The sequence below is a fragment of the Leptidea sinapis genome, chromosome 3, assembly GCF_905404315.1.
Source record: "Leptidea sinapis chromosome 3, ilLepSina1.1, whole genome shotgun sequence".
In the NCBI taxonomy this organism is placed as follows: Eukaryota; Metazoa; Arthropoda; class Insecta; order Lepidoptera; family Pieridae; genus Leptidea; species Leptidea sinapis.
Window position 1 is genome coordinate 14,872,449 of NC_066267.1, and position 26,328 is coordinate 14,898,776.

The following is a 26,328-nucleotide window of genomic DNA, read 5'->3' on the forward strand; positions in this document are numbered from 1 at the left end:
GGCTTTGTATAAGAGATTATATATTTTTATGTCAATTTTTAAATTTTTCTTATTTTTCTGCTTTGAGGGATACAAATCCAACAAATTAAAAATCCAGATCTTAGTGTTGGGACAACTATATTGTGTAATGTATGTAATTCGGAACATAGTATTTTTACGATAATCTCACTAAAACGTATTTAAAACGCTATAGTTTGTAAGAATTGATTGGTACGAATGTATATGATGATTGATGGTAATGCAAACCATTGGTACCGCAATATTTTATTATTTTTTTTTTATTGGGAACAACAAACAACTATACATGACATCTTACTTATTACAATTCTTATAATATAAATACATGTATAATCAACTACGTTATCCACAGATTACTTATTTGTGTTGGAGAAACAAAGTCACTAAAATCACCTTATCGCAAAGGTTTTTAAATACATACATAGAATCATACAAATATACATATTAAAACTTATCCACATTATATAACAATATTAGTCAAAGAATACGAAATTATTTTATGCAACTTGTTAAATATCAGTTTCTTAAAGGTACCCCACTCTTGTTTCTAGTATGCCAATGTCAAGGAAGTTTTGGTTATAAGATGTGACCATCCTATGAATTGGATAGCGCATGCCAGCATTTGTACGACACTTTTTTAAGGTGATAAGTTGAAGTTGTTGTTATACCGCAATATACTCCTATAGACTATGTTAAACGATTTTTTTCGGTCAGCATAAACATGCAGATTTTGCGATTTAGAAACGCGTGAGCAAGCAAGCAAGCAGTTAATCTACGCCTCAGATCATTTAGTGGCTACTAGCCATCATATTGTTATTTTAATAGACACACTGATTTATCAGCATTTATTTATTCTCACAAAAAAAATCTTGCACCTACTCAAGTGGTATGCTATCAATCTAGCAATCTAATTTCTTATTTAATTATTAGATGTATGTACTTTTGTATGTTCGGTGAATTGAAAGCCTTTGTGATAAGCCACTCCACTCCTACTAATATTATAAATGTGAAAGTTTGTATGTCTGGATGTATGTTTGAACTTCTTTAACGCAAAATCTACTGAATAGATTTTGATGAAACTTTACAATAATATAGCTTACACACCAGAATAACAAATAGGCTATAATTTATAAAACTTTAGTGTGAATTATACAAAATATAAAAGAAGTGTGATTGTTACTAATGGATACAACTAGCGCCATCTTTTATCAACTAGCAAGGAAAGATTAATACAATTTATATGGGAAAGCAACGTTTGCCGGGTCAGCTAGTAAAATATATTATCATTCGCTCTCCTTTTCATCCTTGTATCGGCGCTATATTGTCGTTTCGTTTGCACGCTTTCACTTTTTCATTGCTTTCCCAATAGGCCTTGAATGTTGGTCACTCAGCCGAATATTTTGCGAACATTGAGATGATGATGTTTTTAGCGTATGGAAATAATACTAATTTCCTTTGTGGACATCGTGATTTTTGAGGCGAACCTAGTTAGTAATGTAGTAACCACAATCATAATTAGGACATATTGTTTGATTGTGGTTCAATATCAGCTGTACATTTATTTTATGAAAATAAGAGACGAGACGAGCAGGACACTCAGCTGATAATAATTGATGCCCATTACAATGCAATGCAACTCAGGATTCTTGAAAAACCGAGCGCCACTACAATTGCGCTTGTCACCTTGAGACATATGGATTCTTAAGTCTCATTTGCCCAGTATATTCACTAGCTACGGCGACCTTCAGACCGAAACACAGTAATGTTTACACATTACTGCTTCACAGCAGAAATAGGCGCCGTTTTGGTACCAATAATCTAGCCGGCGTACTGTGCATAGGAGCCTCCCACTAATACATTTATATTATAACTGGCTTTTACCCGCGACTTCGTCCGCGTGGAATAGTTACTATGCGCAGCATTTTTTATTTTTTAGAATACTTTACATAATTATAAACATACAAACTGCTGCGGTTAACTATAAATTGCTTATTATAATACATTTTTAAAAAAGACTTTATTTTATTTTTCTACGCTTTGCTAAAACATAGATTTAGTGGGTTTGATATTCGTGAGCTATTAAATAGTTTCCTTCAGTAAAAACATAATTTTTCTTAAAGTACTCCTGTAACTTAAATGTGTTCTACTTTGTACTAAAAATAATCAAAATCGAATAGATAGGCATGACTTTTTTTGGACTTCCATACAAAATTTCATCTCCATTTTCAAACCCACACATGTTGAAATAGACATCTGCACCAACAAAATATATATAATGCTCTGAATATGGGACAACGACATATATATTATTACATCAATTATGAAAGATAATATTATCATGAAATCTTAAAATCACAAAAAAAAGAAAAGAAGTTCAACTAAGCACTTTTATGATAGAAAATAAAACACTAGGTAATACACAGAGACAAGATTAACATTAGTGTTGTAGAATTGCAGCTGAAAAATGAAACATTATTTTGAATGATTGCTGGAGCAATTATCAAACCTATCATTTCAAAATAACATTGTCTTTCCAACGACAGTGCTGATAATTACCTTATTTAACTGATAACAAACAGTGACATCACAGTATACGTCAAAGTTATTCTTATCTTTAGATATTGCAAAACAATCAGATTTAAGTACATAAATGCCCCAACATGTTTTGTATGGTATTAAGCAAATAATTACAAAAGATTTTATATATTGTTATTTATAATTCAAATCTATGTACCTACATATTACGTTGAAGTAAGTACATATGTATGATATGTACTTATCTTATTTTTAACTTCTGTGGTTTTGAACATATAATATTTATTTTTCATACAATACCAGTTGTCACTCAGACTGTATATGTTATCACATACTTTTTTAAGTTGTTATAACAATAAATATTTTTGTAGGACTATTTAATTATATAAGTATCACTAACCATTATATGTACTAATACTATGTATATGCTTTTACAACATCATTCCAGAAAATGTACAAAACACATGTGTAACCAAATTCAAAATAATGTTTAAACAATATTTGTATAGGTTATACATTACACAAACAGTTTTTTTTATGATACCACAGACTGGGAATGGAGTGAACACCATCAGGCTATTTAATAGAATTCAGGGGTGCTCAAACTGTTGATTGTGATCAACAGGTCGATTGCTGGTGCTTTTTGAGTTGATCTTGAGAACAAAATCCAATATAGAACTAACTATTCACAGATATTGTTTTAAGTAACTAAAATCGGTAATTATGTACCATCTTATGAAAAGTATGCTCAGGACAAACAGTGTCATGCAGATTCAACATCCAAAGTCACTCTTTAGTTAAGTTTAGAACTTTAGACACTAGAATGCGTATGTTTTGTAAGAACCAATAAACTCGCAATTTTGAATAATTATGAATTTTTCATTGATATTTTAGAGCAGACCTACACTTACCTAGACTAAAAAAATGCATATTATTGTGCGCAAAACTAATATCAATGTCATAATGACACTACTGAGACGACAATCCAATTGACAGTCAATCATAGTTTAACAATTTTGAGGTAATTCGCCAGCAGATCAAGCTTGAGCACACCTGGCATAGATTGTACCAAAAAAAAGCAAAGTGATGGGAAATAACAATGTAAAAGAGTGGCGTAATCACTTCATACTCAATTAAGATCAGCTTTTTCAATGTGGTGGAGAATGATAACATGAGAAATGGTCAGTGGCTCAATAGATTACTCGGACACTAGTGACTCCCATTCTATTCTTGCCTGACACACACTTGTGTATTTTTAATTATCAAATTTCTTTATTAATAATATAATATAATATTGACACACTTTTACACAAATTATCTTGCCCCTAACTAGGCATAGCCTGTACAATGGGTACAAGACAACAATATATTTAATACAATATACTTACTTAAACATACATAAATACATATAAACATCCATGACTCGGAAACAAACATCTATATTCATCATATAAATGATTGCACTTACCGGGATTGCACCCGGGACCTTTAGCTTAGTAGTCAGGGTCACTAACCATTCAGCTATATGGGTCGTCATACAGGTGACCTGCATGTATATGCTTGTTTGTGCTCCTCTTTGATAAAAAAAATCATAAGTAATTGTTTTCGGTATAATTTCTCTTTGATGTTTCTTTTTGTAACTATGTAATGTTTCATGCGTGTGTCAAATAAATGATATTATTATTAAATATAATTTTTTATCTATCTTAATATATATAAATGACGTGACATGTTTTTTGTCCGTGATGGACTCCTAAACTAATGAACAGATTTTAATGGGGATTACTTCATGGAGTGCAGTTTGGTCCAACTTGAGAGATAGGATAATTTTTATTTCGATTTGGGACCCATCATTATTTTTATTTTCAATATTTGTTTTGTATGGACATATTTTCTATGAGAGAATTAAGTGACACACAGTTTGACAGTTCCACTGTTAAACTTTTAACTGTTAAATTTTATTAGAACAACAGTGAGCATTTTTTCCGAAATAATTCTTGATGCTTTGAAATATTATTGGCAAATCCTATAAAACAGTATTTTTTTTATTATCTACAGAACAATGTCTGTCGGGTCAGCTAGTTAAATATAATTTTTTATCTATAATATACATGAATTACTTTGGACTCCCAAGTTTGAAATCAGACTATACCACCTCTCTACTGTAACTAGCCTTACACACAGACAAGTTGCAGTAAATTGCTGTTAACTGATTAATTATTACCCTGAGGTAGGTTAGTTACCTACTCATGGTACATTTTATTACTGTCAACCAACTACATCTATTTCCTATAGAACAGAACAATATTTATGCATTAAAAATAAGTCATTTGTAAGTAGTTTAAATAGTTCAGTATGTTACATGGGTAAACAATATCAACTTATACAATAATTAAAGTATAATTAATATAATTATTCTGAGTAAACAACAGTGACTACATATTTATTATCTACAAGTTTATTGATTTATTATGACTAACAATGTACCTAATGGCCTGGATTATTGCTTCTCTGAACAATTCAAAGCCAATAGCAGACAGTTTAAATTGCAACTTACAACTTTCTCTAGAAAACTATTTTATTATGTGCATATTATATTTAGTAGAATTAATCTATTCAAATCATGTCATGTTGACAAAAGAAGAATAGGAAAATTTAAATGGCGCAGGACACACCCTTCGGGGTATAGACAAATGGAGCAAATGTATCACAGACTGGTATCCCAGAAACTTAAAAAGGAAACTGGGGGGACAATACAGGAGATGCTCAGACGAACTTAGGACGGTAGCAGGCAAGACATGGTATAGGTTAGCTAAAGATAGAAAAGAGTGGAAGAAGTTGGAAGAGGCCTTTGTCAATAGACAACCAGATAGTGACAGATACTTAGATAAGGATAGTTTGTAAGTATGTAAATGATACTATCTGAATAAAGGCTTATATTAAAATTTTGACAAAAACTAGATGATAGATTTAACAGGACATTGAGCACACAACATCTGTTATAACCAAATAGAAGACTGCAGATTTATGAATACTATAAAGAATTAATGTGTGTGTGTTCATAGAGCTTTATATAGAGGTAACATTTTCTAATATTGTAATATGTAATATTGAGATGCAGTATTTTCATAATAATGTTGCACATTTACCCAAATTTTGATAGTAAGTGATGGTTATAATAATATACTGCTTGTGATTCATGAGGAACCCAATACTCTGAGTAGCATCACATTTAAGTTTTGTCACTTTGAGACAAAAGATATTTCACATTAGTCCAGCTCAGTAATTCCACTAGAAATGTTGCCCTTGAAACAATAACTGCCGAAAAAATGCCATGATGGTACCCACCTAGGCATCCTGGGCAAAGTGGCCTCCTACTGGTTAATTACTTTTTTCCTTAGTTTTGCAACAGTGTTTTATGTATACTTAAGAGCATAAAAATTGGACAAAATCACAAAAAATGTAGTCACATTTACACTAAGAGTCTTATATTAACAGGAACACACTGTTAGCTTTTAGAAAAGCATATAAGTTACCATTTACCTGCTGGACGTATTTTACATATTCATGAATGATTGAGATCACATACTGCTGCTAAAGTATGCCAGATTTTAGAATAGATGGTAGTGCCATTTCACCATTAAATCCACAAATAGTTAGCGGTCCATAACCCATAATTACTTGATCATCATAATTTCAAAAATATTGTATCACGTTATCTTAAAGGAGGCAATTGGAATTACGAAGCCACTTAAAATAATAAAAACTCAAAGTTGTACCCCCAATATGCAATGAAAAGGAAATCTATTATACCTCGCTAGAAAACACAAAGGAAAAGATTATTAACCGGAGTTGTTTCATTTACGCAATATGATGAATATTAAAATATAAAATCACGACAAGGACACTATAAAATCTTAAGGCAACGTTAAAATTAAGGCAATATTGCAGTGACATACCTTTGGTTTGTAAAACCATTTTCTGAGAGACTCCATAGGACCAGTTTTATATAGCAGCCTCATATGAACAGATCACAACACAATAACACACATAATCAATCACTAAAAATCACAAAAACGGATTTAGTAATCTTCAAACACAATGATTTTTAGTATTATTTATGTCAAGAAAACATAACATTAACAGGCGGACATGTTTTCACTTTTCGCTATACAAGCATAGTGTACACAGAACACTTTTATAGTGTATCTGTGACTGTATACACTTACAGAATACAGACTATAGTAATAAATGAATACACACTTCAGCCACAGATAGGCAATACTAATTTTCAAGTAAAAGTACTCTGTGATACTAATCGAATTTCGCCCTTAGTATTCAGTAAGCACACCATATACCTAGTAGGGTATAATAGTTTTAGTATGGTAATTATTAGTGTCTTGTCAGAACAAACTAAATCAAGATACCACGAAATCTAGGCAACCAAACATCAACCAAATATTTTTTGAAAAAAAAAACAATCGAAATCGAATGAATCGAAGTTTGTGCGTTCGATAATCAATTTAGTTTTTTTTTTTTTTTTGATGATTTCTGCTTAATGGCAATCTGTTTTCCAACAATAAGCCACTTCTTTGCTTGATTTCTCAGTTTATGTTTTCCTCAAGAGCCACACTTGTGTGAAAATTCTTTTCACACGACTCTCTTGTTGTCAAGTGGTAAATCTTTTATGTAGGCTCGGTATGTCACTTCTTTTTAGCCGGGTATACTGAAGAGCATCTTCTCCACTTAGAGCGTGTGCCAGTTTGTTTACATGGACGGTCAGCTTCTCCTGATACTTCAGGCTGTGTTGGGCTATTTCTTGCCGAACTGTTTTTAGGCCGAAGTCGAAGTATATGTATCTATTACTTATACAATGAGGGATGCCAAACATTGTTCTCAGAGCTTTGGTCTGGAATCTTTCCAGGATATCTATATTGCTATTGCTGGCAGTTCCCCACAACTGTATTCCGTAAGTCCAGATTGGTTTTATGGTAGTTTTATACACTAGCATCTTGCTGTTGGGATTTAGTTGTGATTGGCGTCCCAATAACCAGTTCAGTGACCGCAATTTTCCATCTAGTTGTTTCCGCTTTGTCCAAATATGTTTTTGCCATGTAAGTTTTCTGTCTAGGTGCATGCCCAAGTATTTTGCGTTATTATCTTGAGGGATAACTTTGCAGTTTAGCTTTACTGGTGGACATGTTTCTCGCCTAAGTGTAAATGTTACATGTACCGATTTGTTCTCATTGGCTTTTATTCTCCAAAGCTTCAGCCACGTCTCAACTTCTGTTAGGTGGTTTTGCAACTGTGATGAAGCCGTTTCTGGGTTGCTATGAGCCGACAGTAATGCCGTATCGTCAGCGTAAGTTGCAGTCGTGGTGTAGTCAGTTATTGGGATATCTGCTGTAAAAATTTGGTATAGTACAGGGCCCAAGATACTGCCTTGAGGGACACCTGATTTTATTTCGTGTACTTCTGAGAGATCATCGCTGTACTTCACTTGGTAGCATCTTTTATCTAAGTAAGATTTAAGTATTCGGAATAGACAATGCGGGAGATGCTTTTTTATCTTGAACAGGAGGCCGTCATGCCATACCTTATCAAACGCTTGGCTGATATCCAAAAAGACTGCCGAGCAATATAATTTATTTTCAAGGCATCTGCTAATGGTGTCAATTATACGGTGTACCTGTTCAATTGTCCCGTGTTTTTCCCGAAATCCAAATTGATGGTTCGGTAATACTGCACTTAGATGTTCTTTCAAACAGTTTGCCAATAACTGGTAGCAGGCTGATAGGTCTATATGAAGTAGCTTCGTGTGGGGTTTACCGGGTTTCGGTACCATGACTACATGTGCAATTTTCCATTGCCCAGGGAAATGTTTTTTTTTTTTTTTGTGAGTGTACGGGTCACCTGGTGTTAAGTGATCACCGCCGCTCACACTCTCCTGCAACACCAGAGGAATCACAAGAGCGTTGCCGGCCTTTAAGGAAGGTGTACGCGCTTTTCTTGAAGGTACCCATGTCGTATCGTCCCGGAAACACCGCACAAGGAAGCTCATTCCACAGCTTCGTGGTACGAGGAAGAAAGCTCCTTGAGAACCGCACTGTGGAGACACATCAGATGGTGGGGATGATATCGTAACTTGTGGCGTGTCGTGCGAAGGTGAAATTCGGCGGCAGGAATCAGGTTGAACAGCTCTTCGGAACACTCCCCGTGATAAATGCGGTAGAAGACACACAATGAAGCGACGTCTCTACGCAACGCCAAGTGATCCAGCCGTTCACAGAGTACTGGGTCCCCGACAATTCGAGCTGCTCTGGGGGGGGGGGGGGGGGGTGCTTTACCTTCCTTAAGGTTTCTTATTTCTTTCATGATTTCTTTTGGGCTGGTACTTTTTAGTGGAAGACACATTTGGTTCGCAGATTCAATGTATTACTTGATTTCCATAGTTTGTTCGGGATTGTTTTCAGGGAATGGTTGGAAAACTGTTTTCAAATGTTCTGCAAAGATTGTTGCCTTTTCTTTATTTGATCTTGCCCATCCTCCTTTTCCATAATTTATAGTAGATATGTGGATTTTCGGGCGCCTTAGATTCTTGGTAGCCTTCCACGGCGAGTAGTTTGTGTCTCTCGTTGGATCTAGGTTCGAAAGATAGTGTTGAATATTATCATTTTCTAGGGTGCTGATAAGGCCTTTGAGTTCGTTTGAGAACCTATTGAATGCAGTCCTATCACTGGGATATCCAGTAGTATGCCAGATTTTTCTCAAACGACGGCGCTCTTGTATTTTCTCTTTAATATCCTTTGGATATGAGTTATGTTTCATAGGTTTTCCTTTACCTGTCTTTTTTGGAGTTGCAGAATTGGCAGCAATGTGAATAGTCATATTAAGTTGTTCCAGTTGTCTTTCGAGTTCTTCTATTGTATTAATCTTGGTCTTTAGTTCTGTCTCTGTCGTGATTATATTTTTATAGATTGTCCAGTCTGTAGTGTTCAAGTTGTATATTCTAAGGGGGGGTTCTACCAGATTAACTGTTGTAGTAACATTCAGTATAACTGGTGTGTGGTCAGATGTGAGATCTATACGTGGTTCTATGTTTAAGTAGTTACTATCTATGTTTTAACAATAAAAAAGTCTAATAAGTCTGGTCTGTCGGTATGCCAATAGGTAGGTTCTCTGCCGGAATGACATTCTAACTTCATCTCTTCTGTGGCTTTACAGAGTTGTCTTCATCTAGTGTTGGTCAGCCTAGATCCCCAATTTAAATGTTTTGAATTCCAGTCGCCAGCACATAGAAATCTGTTACCCAATGTAGAAAAATAGTTTACGAAGTCGCTGGCAGTTATAGTATGTTTTGGAGGACAGTATACAGCGGAGAATACTGTTTCTAGTTTGCTGTCTACAAGTTTAATAGATGTTGCTTGTATTTTTTCTGTTCGGTATTCTTGCTTTCAATAATCACTGCTGTTCCTCCATGGCTATTCCCAGTTGGGTGATTGGTTGTATACACTGTATAGTTATTAAAGTTTATGTGTGTCTTCGGTGTGAATCTTGTTTCAGAGATTAGTGCAATATCAATCATTTCTGTTCTGAGAAAAGTTTCTAGTTCTTGACGTCGTTCCGTCAAGCCGTTGGCATTCCAAGTGACTACTTGGAGGTTTCGGGTCATTTTTTAACCAGGCTGCTGACTAGCTGGACCTTACGGTCCATCATTTTGTCCATGATTTTTTCCATCATTGTCAACATTGAATGTTGTAGTTTTTCGAACATTATGTCCATTAAGTCAGTAAGGTCGGCCAAGTCGTTCTTTATGTCTTTTTGAGTATATTGTTTTTTGGTTTTCGTTGCTTCTGAATAGGTTTTAATTAGGTTTTGATTATCTGTGCAGTTAGGCTTTGAACCCGGGTGGGGACCCGGGTTTTTCATCTCTATATTGCTAGGCATTGGTGTTTCTTTTGTCTTAGGGTCTAATTTAAGAATTCTTTCTCTATACTGTTTGTACACTTTGCATCCTTTGTAACTAGCGGGGTGTTTTTCGTCACAGTTCGCGCAAGTAGCCTCAGTGTCTGGTTTTGGTGAGCGCTACCGCATTTAACACAGCGATAGGGCCTGAAACATTGGTTCTTGGAATGCCCAAATCTCTGACACCTCTTGCATTGAATGATTTCCTTTTTCTTATATGGGGCTTCAAAAGTAATCTTCATGTTATTCAAGTATTTTACATCGAAAATGGCTTTGCTGTTTGGTTTTGGTTCTAAGTCGACATAAAAAACAGGCAACGGTTCCTTTGTAGCTCGATGTCTGATATTGACTATTTGTCTCACTTCATGTCCAATTTCATACAATTCTTTTGAAATTTCTGTGGTATTTTCTGAAGCATGGAGTCCGCGTAATACTACTCTGTACGCTCGCTCGCTTTTAAGCTGGTAAGTATAGTGTGAGATATTATCGGCAATGAAATTCTCTCGAATCGTTTTGTATGTCTGGATGTCTTTAGGTATAATTTTTATGACGTGCCCAGATCTTAGTGTGGTCATGAGGTAAAGATCGCTTTTTACAAATTTGTTTAGTACTTCTTTAAGAGAATTTACATTAATTACGCCCATAACAAAGATGGGTTCTGGCTTTGGTACATATACTTTATCTGTATTGTTGGTTTTATTCGTAGGCTCCGTATCAAAACTATTGCGTGTAGGAATCACAAAGTCTGGGGAATTTTTCTGTTTTTTATTCCCGTCATTGTGAATTGGACTTGTTTCTTTCCTTTTCTTTCTTCTGGTGGGAATTTCATCCCTTTGCCATTCTTCATGGTCTGATATTATGTCGTCACTGGCAATCGGCAGAGTATCGGTCTGTGAATCCAGATTGTCTTTCTCCTTGTTTTGTTGGTTGTAATTATAGTAATTAAGCTTAGTTGGCAGAGACGATGTCGAGTTGCTTCTGTTCCGAGTAAACATGCTTTCATACAGAGTTTGTTGGATCATGCTGTTAGGGTTGGTTGGTTTTTTAGAGTTTGGTAAAGTTTGTTGATTATTTGTATTTAATTGGTTCATTTTATTCCCACGAGTAAGGCCGATATAACAGGTCGCTAGGAAGGTGACGCCTATTCTCCCTAGAAGGCTAATGCAACGACGTTTGCCAGGTCCGTCGATGTGGATCGTTTGCGACTGGTCTCCCACCAGCCATGCAGTCTCTTGGCACGAATCTCACCGTAGGCTTAGGGTAATTTTTTATAGAAGTTGTCTTCTTCATAGTCCGGACAATTAAGCCAAGGCTACCGATCCTGCAGATAGAGTTCACAGGGTTGCGGTTTGTGTGAGTCATTTCCTACTCTCAATGTTAGACCAAGCTGATTAGGCTGGTTTGGTCGGGATAATTCACCGCCGCCCGAGACCCGGCGTTGTTATTCATTTGGCACCACCCAGGGGGCACGTGTAGGGTAGTGGCTAGGTAGTTCCTACGGACGCGAATAACTCTGCCCCCCATCAATCAATTTAGTAGTCACCATGGTTATTCGAATAAACAAAATATTATTTTTTATAGCTTAGTCACTGATTTGATCTCCAATAATTCGCTCTGTGTTACGAGCCGTTAAGTGATTTGAGCTGCTACTAGGGTGAGCCACATCAGAGATGACAGTAATTATTGGTCATACCTGTGATTTGTAGAGCGCTAGAATGTGCCAGCTTGCCGTACTCTATTTAAAGACACCCAGCAATTTGCATTTACATTTTTTTTATGAAATGCATGTTCGAAATCATATAACAAAATGGCGCAGACTATTAGAGGGTCTAAAATAGGTTCATATTACAATCATATTTTGGGTGATGTTGCAAAAGTCGCAAGCGATCTGCGGACTGCGGCAGGGTAATAGGTCCGTGGTTGGCTTGCGCCCGCCGCTCAGCGAGGTCGAGGCCGCCGGTAGTGTACCGGTGAGCGCCCATCAGCCAGCGGCGAGGAAGCAGTCGTGTCTTAGGAGACTAGGTCACGTGGTAGTCCTCTTATGTCCGGCAGTCGTCGATGGTATAGCGCGATGCCACGCAAATGCTGGGATCGCGCTGCATCGGCGTGCGTGAACACAGAGGTGCTCAGGCGACGAACGAAGTCGTCCAAGCTCTCTATGCGCAGGTTTCTGGAGATGACCTGATTCCGTACGAAGCGTGGTGCTCCGGAGATGGTGCGGAGCGTCAGCGACTACTACGCTCGCAGCGACTTGCGACCTGTTTCGCTTGTCAGCGCAAACCAGGCGGGGGCCGCGTAGGTGAGTCGCGTGCGAACGTACGCCTTGTATACGCACAACTTCGTACGGAGAGGCAGGTGGGACGCCAGCACGGGGTGGAGAACGTTCCGTGCGGCGCGCGTCTGGACGACCACGTTCTTAACATGGGGCCGCATCGAGAGTGCCCTGTCGATGGTCACGCTGAGGTATTTAGCCTTCGGGGACCATTCGACGGTCTCGCCCATGAGTGACACTGGGAGCGGCAATAGGCGCGCCCGCCCGATGGCAATCGCCTGAGTCTTCGCCACGTTGACCTTGAGTTAAAAATTAAAATCAATATTGCATTACATTTTATACAAAAAAATAAGCATTATCAATTTTAACGTCATGTAGGACATCACTATAACTTGACAGTCGCCGAGCTGTCAAAAAACTAGTAAGAAATGGCAATGACAAATTTTGTAAAACAAGTACCTAACAGTGCACTTTATAAAAGTGTTCTGTGCTTTATTCGTAGATAGAGTATATCCATAGTCTAAGTCTTTAATAATTAATAAATCTTACTTTGCAGAATAGTGAAATGTGAATACTCAAAAAATAATAAGTAGGTAGTAGGACTAGTAGGTACCGTAATATTGTTTATTAACAGATTAAAGTTGTTGCTTTATAGATAGAAGAAATATAATTATCAAAAAATTAGTCTGTTTTTAGTCCACAACAACAACACCACAAACATTCAGAAAATGTCATTGAATTGAATTCAATAGGGATGGAAAATGAGATTGATAAACGAGATGTAAATAGGATCCTAATAAAACAGGAGTGTCTGGATGAAAATAAACAACAGGAATTTCCCGGTAAATTGCTATTATCTATACTGTTATACACAGCCACCTAAACAAAAAACGAAATGTACCTATGTTAGGTTGAAATAGAACTTAAAAATACATGAGCCTGGCTGTAGTACAAGCATCAGATGGAATTTACAGTAATATCGAAAATAACAGGAACTTGATAAGATTTAAAGATACCAAGTCGAATCTACAATAATAATATTAATATATACATCATTAAACAACAAAATAAATGCAGTCTTTTATTTTTAAATGTTGTTACGATTAGCTGCACTATTTGTAACCCACTTTGAAAAGGAGGAGGTTTATTACTATTAAGTTATTTTATACTTTGTTTTGCAGTTGGTTTTCTTAAACTTAGTTTTTCTATTATTTTTCCCTATTTAGTGTCATTAATCAGGTAAACTATAACCCCCTTATTCATAATGGTCCACTAACTTTAAACAGCCGCTAAGGAGTGTTTTTTCTCATTCTGACTTAGGTCAATAGAAGAAGACAGAGTGAGAATTAGCAATGCTTTAAGTTATCAGACTATTATGAATAAGGGGGTAAGATTTTATTGCTTTTGATTGTCATATATTAAATAGTAATTTTTTAAGTAGTTATGAATAGGCATATGAAAGGTTCCGCATGTCTTAAGAAATATTGATCCCTCCTATTTGACGAACATTTGTTAGCTATGAATGACAGGTAGCCTAAGACCCACAAATAGTATTTGCACAATGCTACTTGTTGTTACAAAAGGTGTTGCTGTGGTACCATCTAACTGGTACCTTGTACAAATGATGGTATAGTTCATCTATTACAGTTTCAATGTTCACTGAGACATAGATTTTAAAATCCAGATTCATACACATCAAACAATGTGCCAAATGAAGTTTCCGTTAGGGAGACCAAGGAAGATATTGAATTTGAAGACAATGCCATAAAAAAAGAAAGAATGGAGGAATTTGAACATGAAGGACAAATAGATGGTAAGTAAGTTTATTTTATTATACGCTTTATATTAACTTCACCTGTATGTTTGTATATTTGTAACCGACTTCTTTGGGCGCGATTTTGACCCACTTTAAATGGCTAGATTTCGTTAAAACTTTGTAGATTTATCGAGGACCGACATTACACTAATTTGAATAAAAAATAAAAAATAAATAATAGTTAAAAAAAACTAAAAGCACGCTTTATATAAAATTCAACTAAAAAATAGAAAATAAATTTAAATTGAAAATAGTGTAAAAAAAAATATATTTTATTGTAAAAAAAGCGTGGGGTGTAGAAGAATTATTATTTTAATAATATCTTAAAAAGCACCAGAATAATTATAAAAAGGGTTTTTTTTAGTTTTTTTTAACTATTATTTTTGAAAACTAAGGTGAATAGTGGGGAGTAGGAAGAGAAAGTGACTAAGGACCAAGACAAAGCAACCTCAACTGACCCAACAATGAACTTAAGCATTTTCATGAGCTTTTCACAGTTGCAGGAACAAAAAGTTCTGTTTGCTGTAATTATAAATAAATCCGAATCTCATGGTCATTGGTCAATGTAAATACACATACAAGCCATTTTAAAATAGAAGTGGTTTATTTGTTGGTATTCACATGGAATAAGACTGCCATGTCTGTAAATAGTCAGTCAACTCTGTGATTAGAAGGACTAACAATGGGATGCAGTATGAAGGACAGTAGCATACCCCTTCTGCCTGTGACACCTACATTTCTACCGGCTTGCTGGCTCCGTAGGTAGGTATATCACATACACCACCTTCTCATGACACAATGCAATTTTGCTGCATAGGCACATACTTAAATTTTTTATGGATAACCAATTAATGGTAGAATTGGCTCGGCATCAGAAAATACTTACCAATTATCTGTGACATGAGATGACCTAATTACAAAATGGGTATATTTGCACACATAGCGTACAAAAGCAGAGCTAAAACAACTGTTACTGTTTTGTGGTTGTGGCAACCAAACTGCTTATTGAAATAGATTTATTTCATTTGCTGTTTCGATATAAAATACCAACACAAGACATTCACCATTTATTTATATGTTTGCTATATGTTCACAATTTGTCAAGTGTGTTTTGCTGCTTGTGTACATATAGTCTTCTATAGTTAAATAGATTTTTCGTGAACCTAACCATGCCATGTTTGTTGTTGATCTCTTAATAATAATAATATAATTTTACAGTTGCAACACCGTCATTATTAGAAAATGGTCAACGCTATGTATGGAATATTAACAAAGTAAATGAGAATACCAAGCAAAATTTAAATAAAACTAAAGATGCAGAATTAATTGATTATAACAATAGAGATGATTGTGGTGACATAAAGGGTGAATTTGTTGCAGAAAATTCGTTAAAAAATGAAACCAATATTGGAAATTTTAATTTATTTCACAGTAATGTGTTCTTGAAGAATTGTGAAGATAATACTAATGCTAACAAAATGAAACCTGAGAACACAATCGAAAAAACGGATAGTCCTATAATAAATTGGAATGTAGATGTACAAACAAATTATCAAGTACCTAATAAATCAGACAAAATTTATAATATCTTGTTGATTACACCAGTTCATTCCAAGCTTCTAAATGTGCAAGTTAATGAAGAGAAGGCCTTGCCTAAAATATCCCAAAAAAGTAATATACAACAAGATTTAGAAAAACAGCATTCATGTAATATATGTGGTAAAGCTTTTACTTCTAAGACTCAATTAGATATACATAATAGAACGCATACAGGATACAAACCTTATTCATGTAAAGTTTGTGGAGCATGTTTCAATACTATGAGTAACATGAAGAAACATTATAGAATACATTCTGGTGAAAGACCTTTTTCTTGTAGTATTTGTAGTAAAACATTCAACCAAAGTAGCGATTTAAAGGTACATGCGAGAACACATACAGGAGAAAAGCCTTATACTTGTAGTGTGTGTGGAAAAAGTTTTGGTAATTTTAATGTTTTAAAAAGGCATAACAGAATTCACACAGGAGAAAAACCGTATATCTGCCAGGTTTGTGGAAAAGGTTTTAACGAATGTAGCTCTTTGAAAAGACACATTATTATACACACAGGAGAAAAGCCTTATTCGTGTAATATATGTGAGAAAACTTTCAATGATCCTGGTGTTTTGAGACGGCACATTAAAATACATCAAGAAGCTAGTAATGATGCCGAGGAATGTGATAATGAATCTGAAAAATTGAAAAAAGGAAATGAAAAGGAAAGACTATCTTGTAATGTATGTGACAAAACATATACAAAGGCAAGTTCTTTAGTGGTACATTACAGATTACACACAGGTGATAAACCGTATTCTTGCAGTTTATGTGAAAAAACATTTACCTACTCAAGTTCCCTGCTGTTCCATAATAGGACACACACAGGGGAAAAACCGTTTTCTTGTAATATTTGTGGTAAAAGCTTCAGTCGGCTTGGTCATGTGAAAACACATAAATTAACACACACAAGTGAAACCCCATATACTTGTGATATCTGCAAACATAAGTTTAAGCATAAATCATCCCTAGTACACCATATACAAAAACTACACGATGTATAAATCAAACTAGTTGATATTTTTTTCGTGCATTTCTCTGGGTGGTTTTGAATCACGACAATTCAAAATACTCGATAATCTAAAATTGCATGAAAGTGAAACTTGGATCTGTAAATACACACATTAATATTTAATATACTTAATTACTTATCTTACTTGCTTTTTGAGTTAACATTTAGGACAAAGAACAGGAACACTTAACACAGAGTCCTCCTGAAATCCGAAACGTTGGGTTACCTAAAATAATGACAATAATTTAATTTTACGCAAAACGAATATAAGAACAGTTACAATTACACGCGTTTTAATCCCTTAAAGTGTTTTATTTAAATGTGTAACACTTGCGTTAATTCAAATTCAAATATTTTTATTCAAAATAGGATTTAAAATCACTTATTGAACGTCAAAAACTACCACCCATTCAAAAGAGACTATCTCAGACCTGAGAAGAAATGGGCGCAAGAAACTCAGCGGGCGGATTACAATGTAATATCGTACAGAATATAATCAAAGAAAATAATAATACACTTAAGAGTTTTGGTATCCACTATATAGATATTTTTTTTTGAAATAAGGGACGAGATGAACAGGATGTTCAGCTGATGGTAATTGATACGCCCTGCCCAAAACAATGCAGTGCCACTCAAGATTATTTTATTATTATTTAAAAACCATTAATTCTGAGTGGCACTACAACTGCGCTTGTCGCTGTACCTTGAGACATAAGATGTCAAGTCTTATTTACGTAGTAATTTCGCTAGCTACGGCGCCCTTCAGACCCAAACACTGTAACGGTTACACATAACAGCTTCACTGCAGAAATAGGCACCGTTGTGGTATCCATAATGTAGCCGGCATCCGGTGCAATGGAGCCTCCCACTGGTAAATGTTAAAAGAATAATATTTCCCATGACATTGCTATTTTAACATAAAATTAATAATATAATTAAAAGCAGCATATAAAGTAGAGGTTTTAAGGAACCTAAAAGACAAGGTCGAATTAACAAAGGTAAAATATTTATTCATAAACAAGATTGAGATCAAAATTTTTAGGAAACATTAATAACAACAGCTTATTCAAGATCATATATCTAACTACCCGCCTCTCCAATTCGCAGCACTTGAAATATAAAATATCAATGTGAGTATAGTCCTACTCTGTATGGATTTTATAATAATATTGACACACTTTTTACACAAATTATCTTGCCCCAAGTTAAGCATATATAGCCTGTGTTATGGGTTACAAGACATTGATATATTTAATACAATATACATACTTAAACATACATAAAGTCATATAAACATACATATATACATTTAAACATTCATGACTCGGAAACAAACATCCATATTCATCATATAAATGCTTGCACCTACCGGGATTCTAACCCGGGACCTCTAGCTTAGTAGGTAGGATCGCTAACCACTCCGTTATACAGGTCGTCGAAGTCATTTTGTGTAAACACAACTTATAGAAGGCACAATCATACTCTACATTTTTAGTATACCATATTTGTAGTTCGGGTACCACCCTTGTGTATGATATCTTGATGTCCTAATGCGCCATATATATATAAGACATTGCTTCTTGTCGTGGTCTGGGCACTATTGGATTAGAAATGAGGCGAACCTGTTCTCCTGTTACTATACACAGTAGTTGTTGTACACACTGTACATTGGATTGCATCAGTGCATTTGCCACAAAGTCTTAAATGGTTTCAGAGCCATTGTTATGTCACCTGTTTCGCCTCAAAGGCGTATTAATCAAACAGATATCCAACATAATATGATAAAAGCTATTCAAATACCATTTGTGGCTCTTGTTGCCAATTCTATACATGTCTGGTTGAACCACGGAACAGAAAAAGTTTGTGGAAATGGCATGTGGGCGTTACCCTTCTTTTTATTTTTTTTTTATGGAAAAGCAGGACCAACGAGCGTACGGGTCACCTGGTGTTAAGTGATCACCGCCGCCCACATTCTCTTGCAACACCAGAGGAATCACAGGAGCGTTGCTGGCCTTTTAGGAAGGTGGACGCGCTTTTTTTGAAGGTACCCATGTCGTATCGTCCCGGAAACACCGCACAAGGAAGCTCATTCCACAGCTTTGTAGTACGAGGAAGAAAGCTCCTTGAAAACCGCACTGTGGAGGACCGCCACACATCCAGATGGTGAGGATGATATCCTAACTTGTGGCGTGTCGTGCGAAGGTGGAATTCGGCGGCAGGAATTAGGTAAAACAGCTCTTCGGAACACTCCCCGTGATAAATGCGGTAGAAGACACACAATGAAGCGACGTCTCTACGCAACGCCAAGTGATCCAGCCGTTCACAGAGCACTGGGTCCCCGACAATTCGCGCTGCTCTGCGTTGCACGCGGTCAAATGGATCGAGCTGATACTGGGGTGCGCCAGACCAGAGATGACAGCAATACTCCATGTGTGGCCGGACCTGCGCTTTGTAGAGCGCTAATATGTGGGCCGGCTTGAAGTATTGCCGTGCTCTATTAATGACTGTGTCGCCACTATTGTGTACAAATGAATAGTCGAGGCTCAAGTGAGATCAGTCATATTTTGATGTCAAGAGAAGCATAATTATCTTTAAAAAAACACAAATATGCCTTATTGTGCCATTTTTGAGTGTAGAAATCATAGCCGCAATAAAAATATGTCCAACGAAGGGATTTCTTTCCATCGGTAATCACAATTTTCCAATTTATATACAATTCATATTTTAATGTGTTGTGCAAAATAAACAATTAAAGTTCATTTACCTTTACGTTTAATCGATGTAACTTATGTTAGAACTTAGAATAATTAATGTAAACAATAAAAATATCTTGCTACTCAACAAGTGCATGCATGTACATATCGAAATAGATTTTAGCATTATAAATTGTATTAAACTATTGCTCTTTTCCGTGCATCGTGCGATAAGGGTGTAAGTAAGCAAAATGTTAAAATATGGTCGTGATAATTGTGTACAAGAGAGACTTATTCTAGTCAGCAAGGGCCTTTTTGGTCAACTTTTTTGAGCAATCTCCAAAAATTATGATTGAGGTGTCATTCGATTCGGAATGGCATCTAGATGGTTTTCGAAGAAAAATTGAAGTTCCGTTTGCAAAAATTACAAAAGTTATTAACAATTCACTAAAAAAAAGGGGGTTTAGTTTTTTGCAAATATCTCATAAAGTAATAGATTTTTTTTCAAATTTGAAAAAAGATTCAAAAAGAAAAGGGAATATTACTAAAAAATCCGACTCTAGGAATTTGTAGGACCAATATTTATAATTTTCCCAGAGGGTTGAAAATACGCCCGAAAACGGGTACTGCGGCTTGATTAAGCCACGCCCCTGTCGGACCTTTAATGAATAAATATTATTTAAACTTATTAAATATGAAAATTAAAAATTGAAAAGGTGAAATTCAGGTGCCTACAGGACAAATCAATGAACAATAATCCGTGGTTAATTTTAAGATTCTATTCTGAGACCTTTAAAAAATAGACACGCCACAAGTTAGGATATAATCCCCATCATCTGGATGTGTGGCGGTCCTCCACAGTGAGGTTTTCAAGGAGCTTTCTTCCACGTACTACAAAGCTGTGGAATGAGCTTCCTTGTGCGGTGTTTCCGGGACGATATGACATGGGTACCTTCAAAAAAGGCGCATACACCTTCCTTAAAGTCCGGCAACGCTCCTGTGATACCTCTGGTGTTGCAAGAGATTGTGGGCGGCGGTGATCACTTAACAACAGGTGACCCGTACGCTCGTTTGTCCTCATATTCAATAAAAAAAATAGCTCCACTAAAGGAAAAAATACATTAATAGTTTAACAATTATCGCATTTGCAATGTTAATGTTCGTGCTACAAACAAATGTAATTAATTAATGGACAACTTTTTGAAAAATCGCGATAAAAAATTTTTGACCACGGATTATTGTTCGTTGATTTGTAATGTAGACACGACACGGCAAACGTTGTTTTGCCATATAAATTATTTTTAGAGTAAGACCGTTTCTTGGACATTGCAACATTTATCTAATATAAAAGAATTTTTCTAAAAAAAACGTATGCTACTAAGTTACTCCTTATTACATCAGCTACCTGCCTATAAAAGTCCCGTCAAAATCGGTCCAGCCATTTCAGAGATTAGCCGGAACAAACAGACAGACAAAAATGGTAAAGAAATGTTATTTTGGTGTAAGTACCGTATATATAACCATATACATATAGTAAAAAAACGGTTATTTCAATATTACAAACAGACACTCGCAATTTTATTTATATGTATAGAAGATAAACACGATTTTGTATGAAATATCGACAAATAATCAAAGATGACCGAAATAATTTCCAGACGTTTGACTATGGACAAGGAATCTCGTTACTTTGGCCAAGTTTGGTGGTTTTATTTTTATGGATGCGTTCAGCTTCACATATTTATTTACTTTACCTACGATTTGTACTCAAACACGACACCTAGTTGAGGTAGTATATCGTTTATCACGAATATTATTCCACGGAAGTAATAAAAGTGAATAGGATATCATTTCAATAAATATTCATCGTTAGTATTGTATAACGCAAAAATAATAGCCTTAACAAGACGGTGTTGCGTTCCTCAAAGGGAAGCATTTCTGTTCTTAATGGGGGGGAGGGGGAGGGGAGGCGGTGACTGTGTGTCAGAACGACATGCAAGGCCAAACAATAATAATATTCTCTTACACAAATTATCTTGGTCCAAACTAGGTATAGCCTGTACTATGGGTACAAGACAACGATATATTTAATACAATATGCTTACTTAAACATACATAAATACAAATAAACATCGATGACTCATCATATAAATGATTGCACCTACCGGGATTCGAACCCGGGACCTCTAGCTCAGTAGGCAGGGCCACTGATTTAGTTTTGCCAATGTTTTAGTTACTGTCTCTTCTAGTCTGTCTATTAATTATGATTGGATGGACTTTGTAATTATTTAATTAATTCATATTATAATTAATACCCCCGAATATTGATACAAGAGCGATTCGTTACAGTGAGAGCACAGTAATTAGACATTAGGGTAATTATTATATTGGGGTAAACAAATTGGAGTAAATTAATGCTTACTATTTCATAAAACCACGAGACGCTAACAAGAGGCGATGGTATAACGTCGATTCTCATGTAAAGCCACGGAAGCTGATGAGTGCGGTAGTGTGTGTGATATATCTTTCTTCCTTTGGGAAGGGATGATTGTTTCTTGTCATTTAATTATTTGGTAAAAGCTGGTACTCATAGGAGCAGACAACGTCTCGATGAACTTTACAGTTCTTCGTCTCCGTCGTCCCCTCACTGCTGAGGACGTGACTCTGTACAGACTAATGTGACTGTGACTCTGACATAGACACATAAGTGAATTTTATAGAAGCTGTCATAACCATAATGTTAACACCAGGAACAGACATAAACTTATAACGCCTATTACTCGGCTAAGTCGAGTTAGTAAGTCTTTAGTGGAGCGATGTATATGCTTTGACAACGAGATCCCAGAAAGTCTTCAAAACACAAGCATTACGATATTCAAAAGAATTGTTAAAAAACGTTTGTGTGGTAAAGGTTACTCTTACATAAATGACTTTCTTAATGATACCACAGATTGAGAATGGAGCGACCGCCCACAGGCTATTAAATAATAAGTTTAATTGTTCGATATTACTTGGTAAATATATATATATATATATTTTTTTTTTCATGAAAAAAAGAGCCCGCTGAGTTTATTGCGCCCATTCTTCTCAGGTCTGAGGCATTCATTTTGGAATGGGTGGTAGTTTTTGACTTTCAATAAGTGATGCCACATCCAATTTTGAATATAATAATATTTGAATTTGTAGACTGTCAACGGAACGCCTGAATCGGTTACGTTCGGTGGCCTGATGCATTGCGACGTTGACAGGGATATCCAGATGTTCAGATATCTGATGCGACCATCTCTTTGGACTTTGGCCTCTCGGTCTTTTCCCTTCTACCAACCCCGTCACCATCAGTCTTTCGAGACGTGAGATCTTCGCTTCTTCGAGCAATGTGCCCGAAATATTTCTGAATGTTATGCCGACTACTCGGTTAAGTCGACTTAGTGATGTTATATTATGTATTATCTTATATCTTTAAACTAGTAATACTTGTATATATATTCTGAATGTTGGAAACGGCTAATTTAGTAGACAGGTAGTTTCGGAGGCGAGAAATCGATTTAGCAAGGTTTCAATTTAAAAAAATTGTTTTATTGAGAAACTGCTACAATAACATTAGAATACTATGGTAAATTTCGCCACTCTACAAGACTATAATAGCTCAGATGGGACATTGGGTGAACCAGAAAGCAGAAAACCCCGGTTCGAAGCCAGATGCCCTATTAGTTTTTTATTTTGTTGAAGTTTTGTATATTGTTAAAAATCGAGCAAGGCTCGGTCGTCCAGATATTGTATATTAAAGGTAAATTAATTTCTTATAACTAAATAAGGTTCAATACAAACACTTTTTGCTGATTAGGTAATATTAATATATACATATAAATAAAATTGGAGTGTCTGTTTGTAATATTGAAAGAACCGATTTTACTATATGTAAGTATATGAATATATATACACCAAAATAACATTTTTTACAGTTTTTATCTGTCTGTCTATCTGTCTGTCTGTTTGTTCCGGCTAATCTCTGAAATGGCTAGACCGATTTTGACGGGACTTTTATTGGCAGGTAGCTGATGTAATAAGGAGTAACTTAGGCTACGTTTATTTTAGAAAAAATCTTTTATTTTATAATAATAAAGTAATGTTGCAATGAAGAAAGAAAATGCAAGAAACGGTCTAACTCTAAAAATAATTTATATGGCAAACCAACGTTTGCCGGGTCAGCTAGTTAAAAATTAAATTCCTTAGTGCACAGTAGCTTGAAGGTGTACAATGTTAATAATCCACTAATTGAACGCACTAACATATTAGTTCTTGGCTCCAGTGTTTTTAATAGTTCCTTAGATGTGTAAATTTCAGTTTCACCTATAGTGATAGGACCGTTTACACAAACATTATTTAACTCTTGTTTAAGTACATTCTTATTACTAAAAGTAAAAAACTTCTATTCGAATGGCTCAAACTAAACCACTACACTGAAAATGAAAACTTACTTAATATTATAAGGTAAAAAATTTCTAGAACACATACACAAAGTCATTACACACACACACACATAACGATCACCTACACTAACGGCAATTATTTTCTTTATCTAGTTAAGTTTCATTATAATATATTAATTTTTTTGTATATTATCCTTTTCATCATTATAACCATGTGCGTTGGGGAAACGGTGACTATTATAACTATTCATTACCTGTTTCAAGCACCGGTCTCTCACAATTAAAACAATGTGTATATATAAATAACCTGTGTACTTATACTATGTGATTGTGAGAGAAAATAAAATCTTAAATATCCAAGTGTATTTCTTCATTTATGACTACTTTGTAATCTATATATATATACATGAATTGCTGTTCGTTAGTCTCGCTAAAACTCGAAAACGGCCGGACCGATTTGGCTAATTTTGGTCTTGAATTATTCTTCTTCTTTTTTTTTTTAAATAAATTGTAATCGGTTTTGAAAAGTTTTGCCCAAAAATATATTTTTGTGAAATTGGAGGACAAGTAAAACTGTGGCTGAGCTGGTAGTAAATGATTATATCCGCTCTTTATACTTTACAAAATCAGCGGATTGACAGTAACTTTGCTGCCTTTTAAGTTGAGTATCGAAAAACAGAAAGTTCATTCTAGAATTTGGTATGTTCCTAGTAGATTCTAAAAAAAAGAACGCAGTTACTTGAAATTGTAGTCACATATCCAGCCTATCATCACACTCGAAATCCTGAGAAGCATTAAGTACTGATTTAGTAAAATTGTCTAAAAAAAAGTGTCTATCAAGTATTTATTGTAAATACGAAATAAAATTTATTTATTCACTTCCATATTAATGACGCAGCTGGATAACTAATAACAATATAGATAAATCTTAAAACTCATGTAAATACAACGCGAATCGCTTCAGACCATATAGCAAATGCTTAACAGCAGCAGTTTAAACTATTATTACACGAGATTAAACAAATATTTATCCCCACAATGTTCGACAAAATGGTTTAGAGAATTGTATGTTTGCATAAGTTTCTCATCTCTTAAAAATAAACTTAAAGCCTCGTTCACACAATGCGTACACTCGCGGCGATAATTCGATACCTGCCTCTGCCTGTCACAGACAGCGAGACAGTGAGACGAGAATTTTTGATTGTCTGTAGGTACCTCTTAAAAAAATAAGTCGTCAATTCGTCGAAACAAATACTTGCGTCTTCTTTGCTTATTTTTAAATTAACTTTTATTTGTGTAGCACAGCTTCTCAAATTTTCTGTGCTAACTCAATGAATGAATTAAGTATATCATAATTTCCTCACGTTGAGTTTAGACAATCTTTTTTTTTCCAACTTTAAAATAGGAGGAGGTTCTCAATTCGTCGGTATGTTCTATTTTTTATGTTTGTTACCTCAAAACTTTCGACTGGGTGAACCGACTTTGATAATTCTTTTTTTTTTGGAAGCTGGTGCTTCCCGTATGGTCCCATTGTAATTTGGGCCAGATCTGACGATGGCATCCATGAGAAAACCATAAAAGTCTTTAATTCGCTATACATACGTATAGCAAAGTGGATGATAAATTTACGAATAACTCAATATCGCGCCAACCGATTTCGATGATTCTTTTTTATTGGAAAGGATATACTTCAAAGATAGTTTAGTGAGAGTTTGGTAAGGTTCTGATTACGCAATATATATGACAAAGTAACGGAACTCTTCAATTCTTAGGAGCAAATTAACGATACTCGGCCGAATCTTTTTTATGCTATCCGGATATTTAAGTCATCTACCATAACATAGTTATGGTCAAGTAATTGTCGTAGTCGAATATGATGATCAATGAGACTCCTTAAGGGCTTACAGTGATGGTACGATCTGTGGCAGAATTTCTGTCCGTAATCAAATTGCAAAGCACTTAAGTTCATTGCTGCATTGAAAAATTTAGTATAT

The 26,328-nt window shown here is 35.3% G+C and overlaps 2 protein-coding genes across 10 annotated transcripts in view; one reads left to right on the forward strand and one right to left on the reverse strand.

The window, feature by feature from the left end:
- LOC126979515 (lateral signaling target protein 2 homolog) overlaps positions 1-6,741 on the reverse strand; it is a 65,340-nt gene extending 58,599 nt beyond the window's left edge. The window contains exon 1 of one of the 2 annotated variants that reach the window (XM_050828831.1): positions 6,513-6,741. In XM_050828831.1, coding sequence (XP_050684788.1) covers positions 6,513-6,575 — 63 coding nt within the window. In that variant the 5' untranslated portion in view covers positions 6,576-6,741. The remainder of the gene's footprint in view (positions 1-6,512) is intronic. The other variant, XM_050828832.1, reaches the window with a different exon arrangement.
- The window catches only part of LOC126979529 (zinc finger protein 429-like), a 247,894-nt gene extending 230,377 nt beyond the window's left edge, over positions 1-17,517 (forward strand). Inside the window, exons 1-4 of one of the 8 annotated variants that reach the window (XM_050828860.1) lie at positions 13,259-13,399; positions 13,487-13,632; positions 14,475-14,603; positions 15,825-17,517. In XM_050828860.1, coding sequence (XP_050684817.1) covers positions 13,545-13,632; positions 14,475-14,603; positions 15,825-17,203 — 1,596 coding nt within the window. In that variant the 5' untranslated portion in view covers positions 13,259-13,399; positions 13,487-13,544 and the 3' untranslated portion in view covers positions 17,204-17,517. Of the gene's footprint in view, positions 1-13,258; positions 13,400-13,475; positions 13,633-14,057; positions 14,178-14,474; positions 14,604-15,824 lie in introns of those variants that run through there. The other 7 variants (XM_050828861.1, XM_050828864.1, XM_050828859.1 and 4 more) reach the window with 7 other exon arrangements.
- The last annotated feature ends 8,811 nt before the right edge of the window (positions 17,518-26,328 follow it).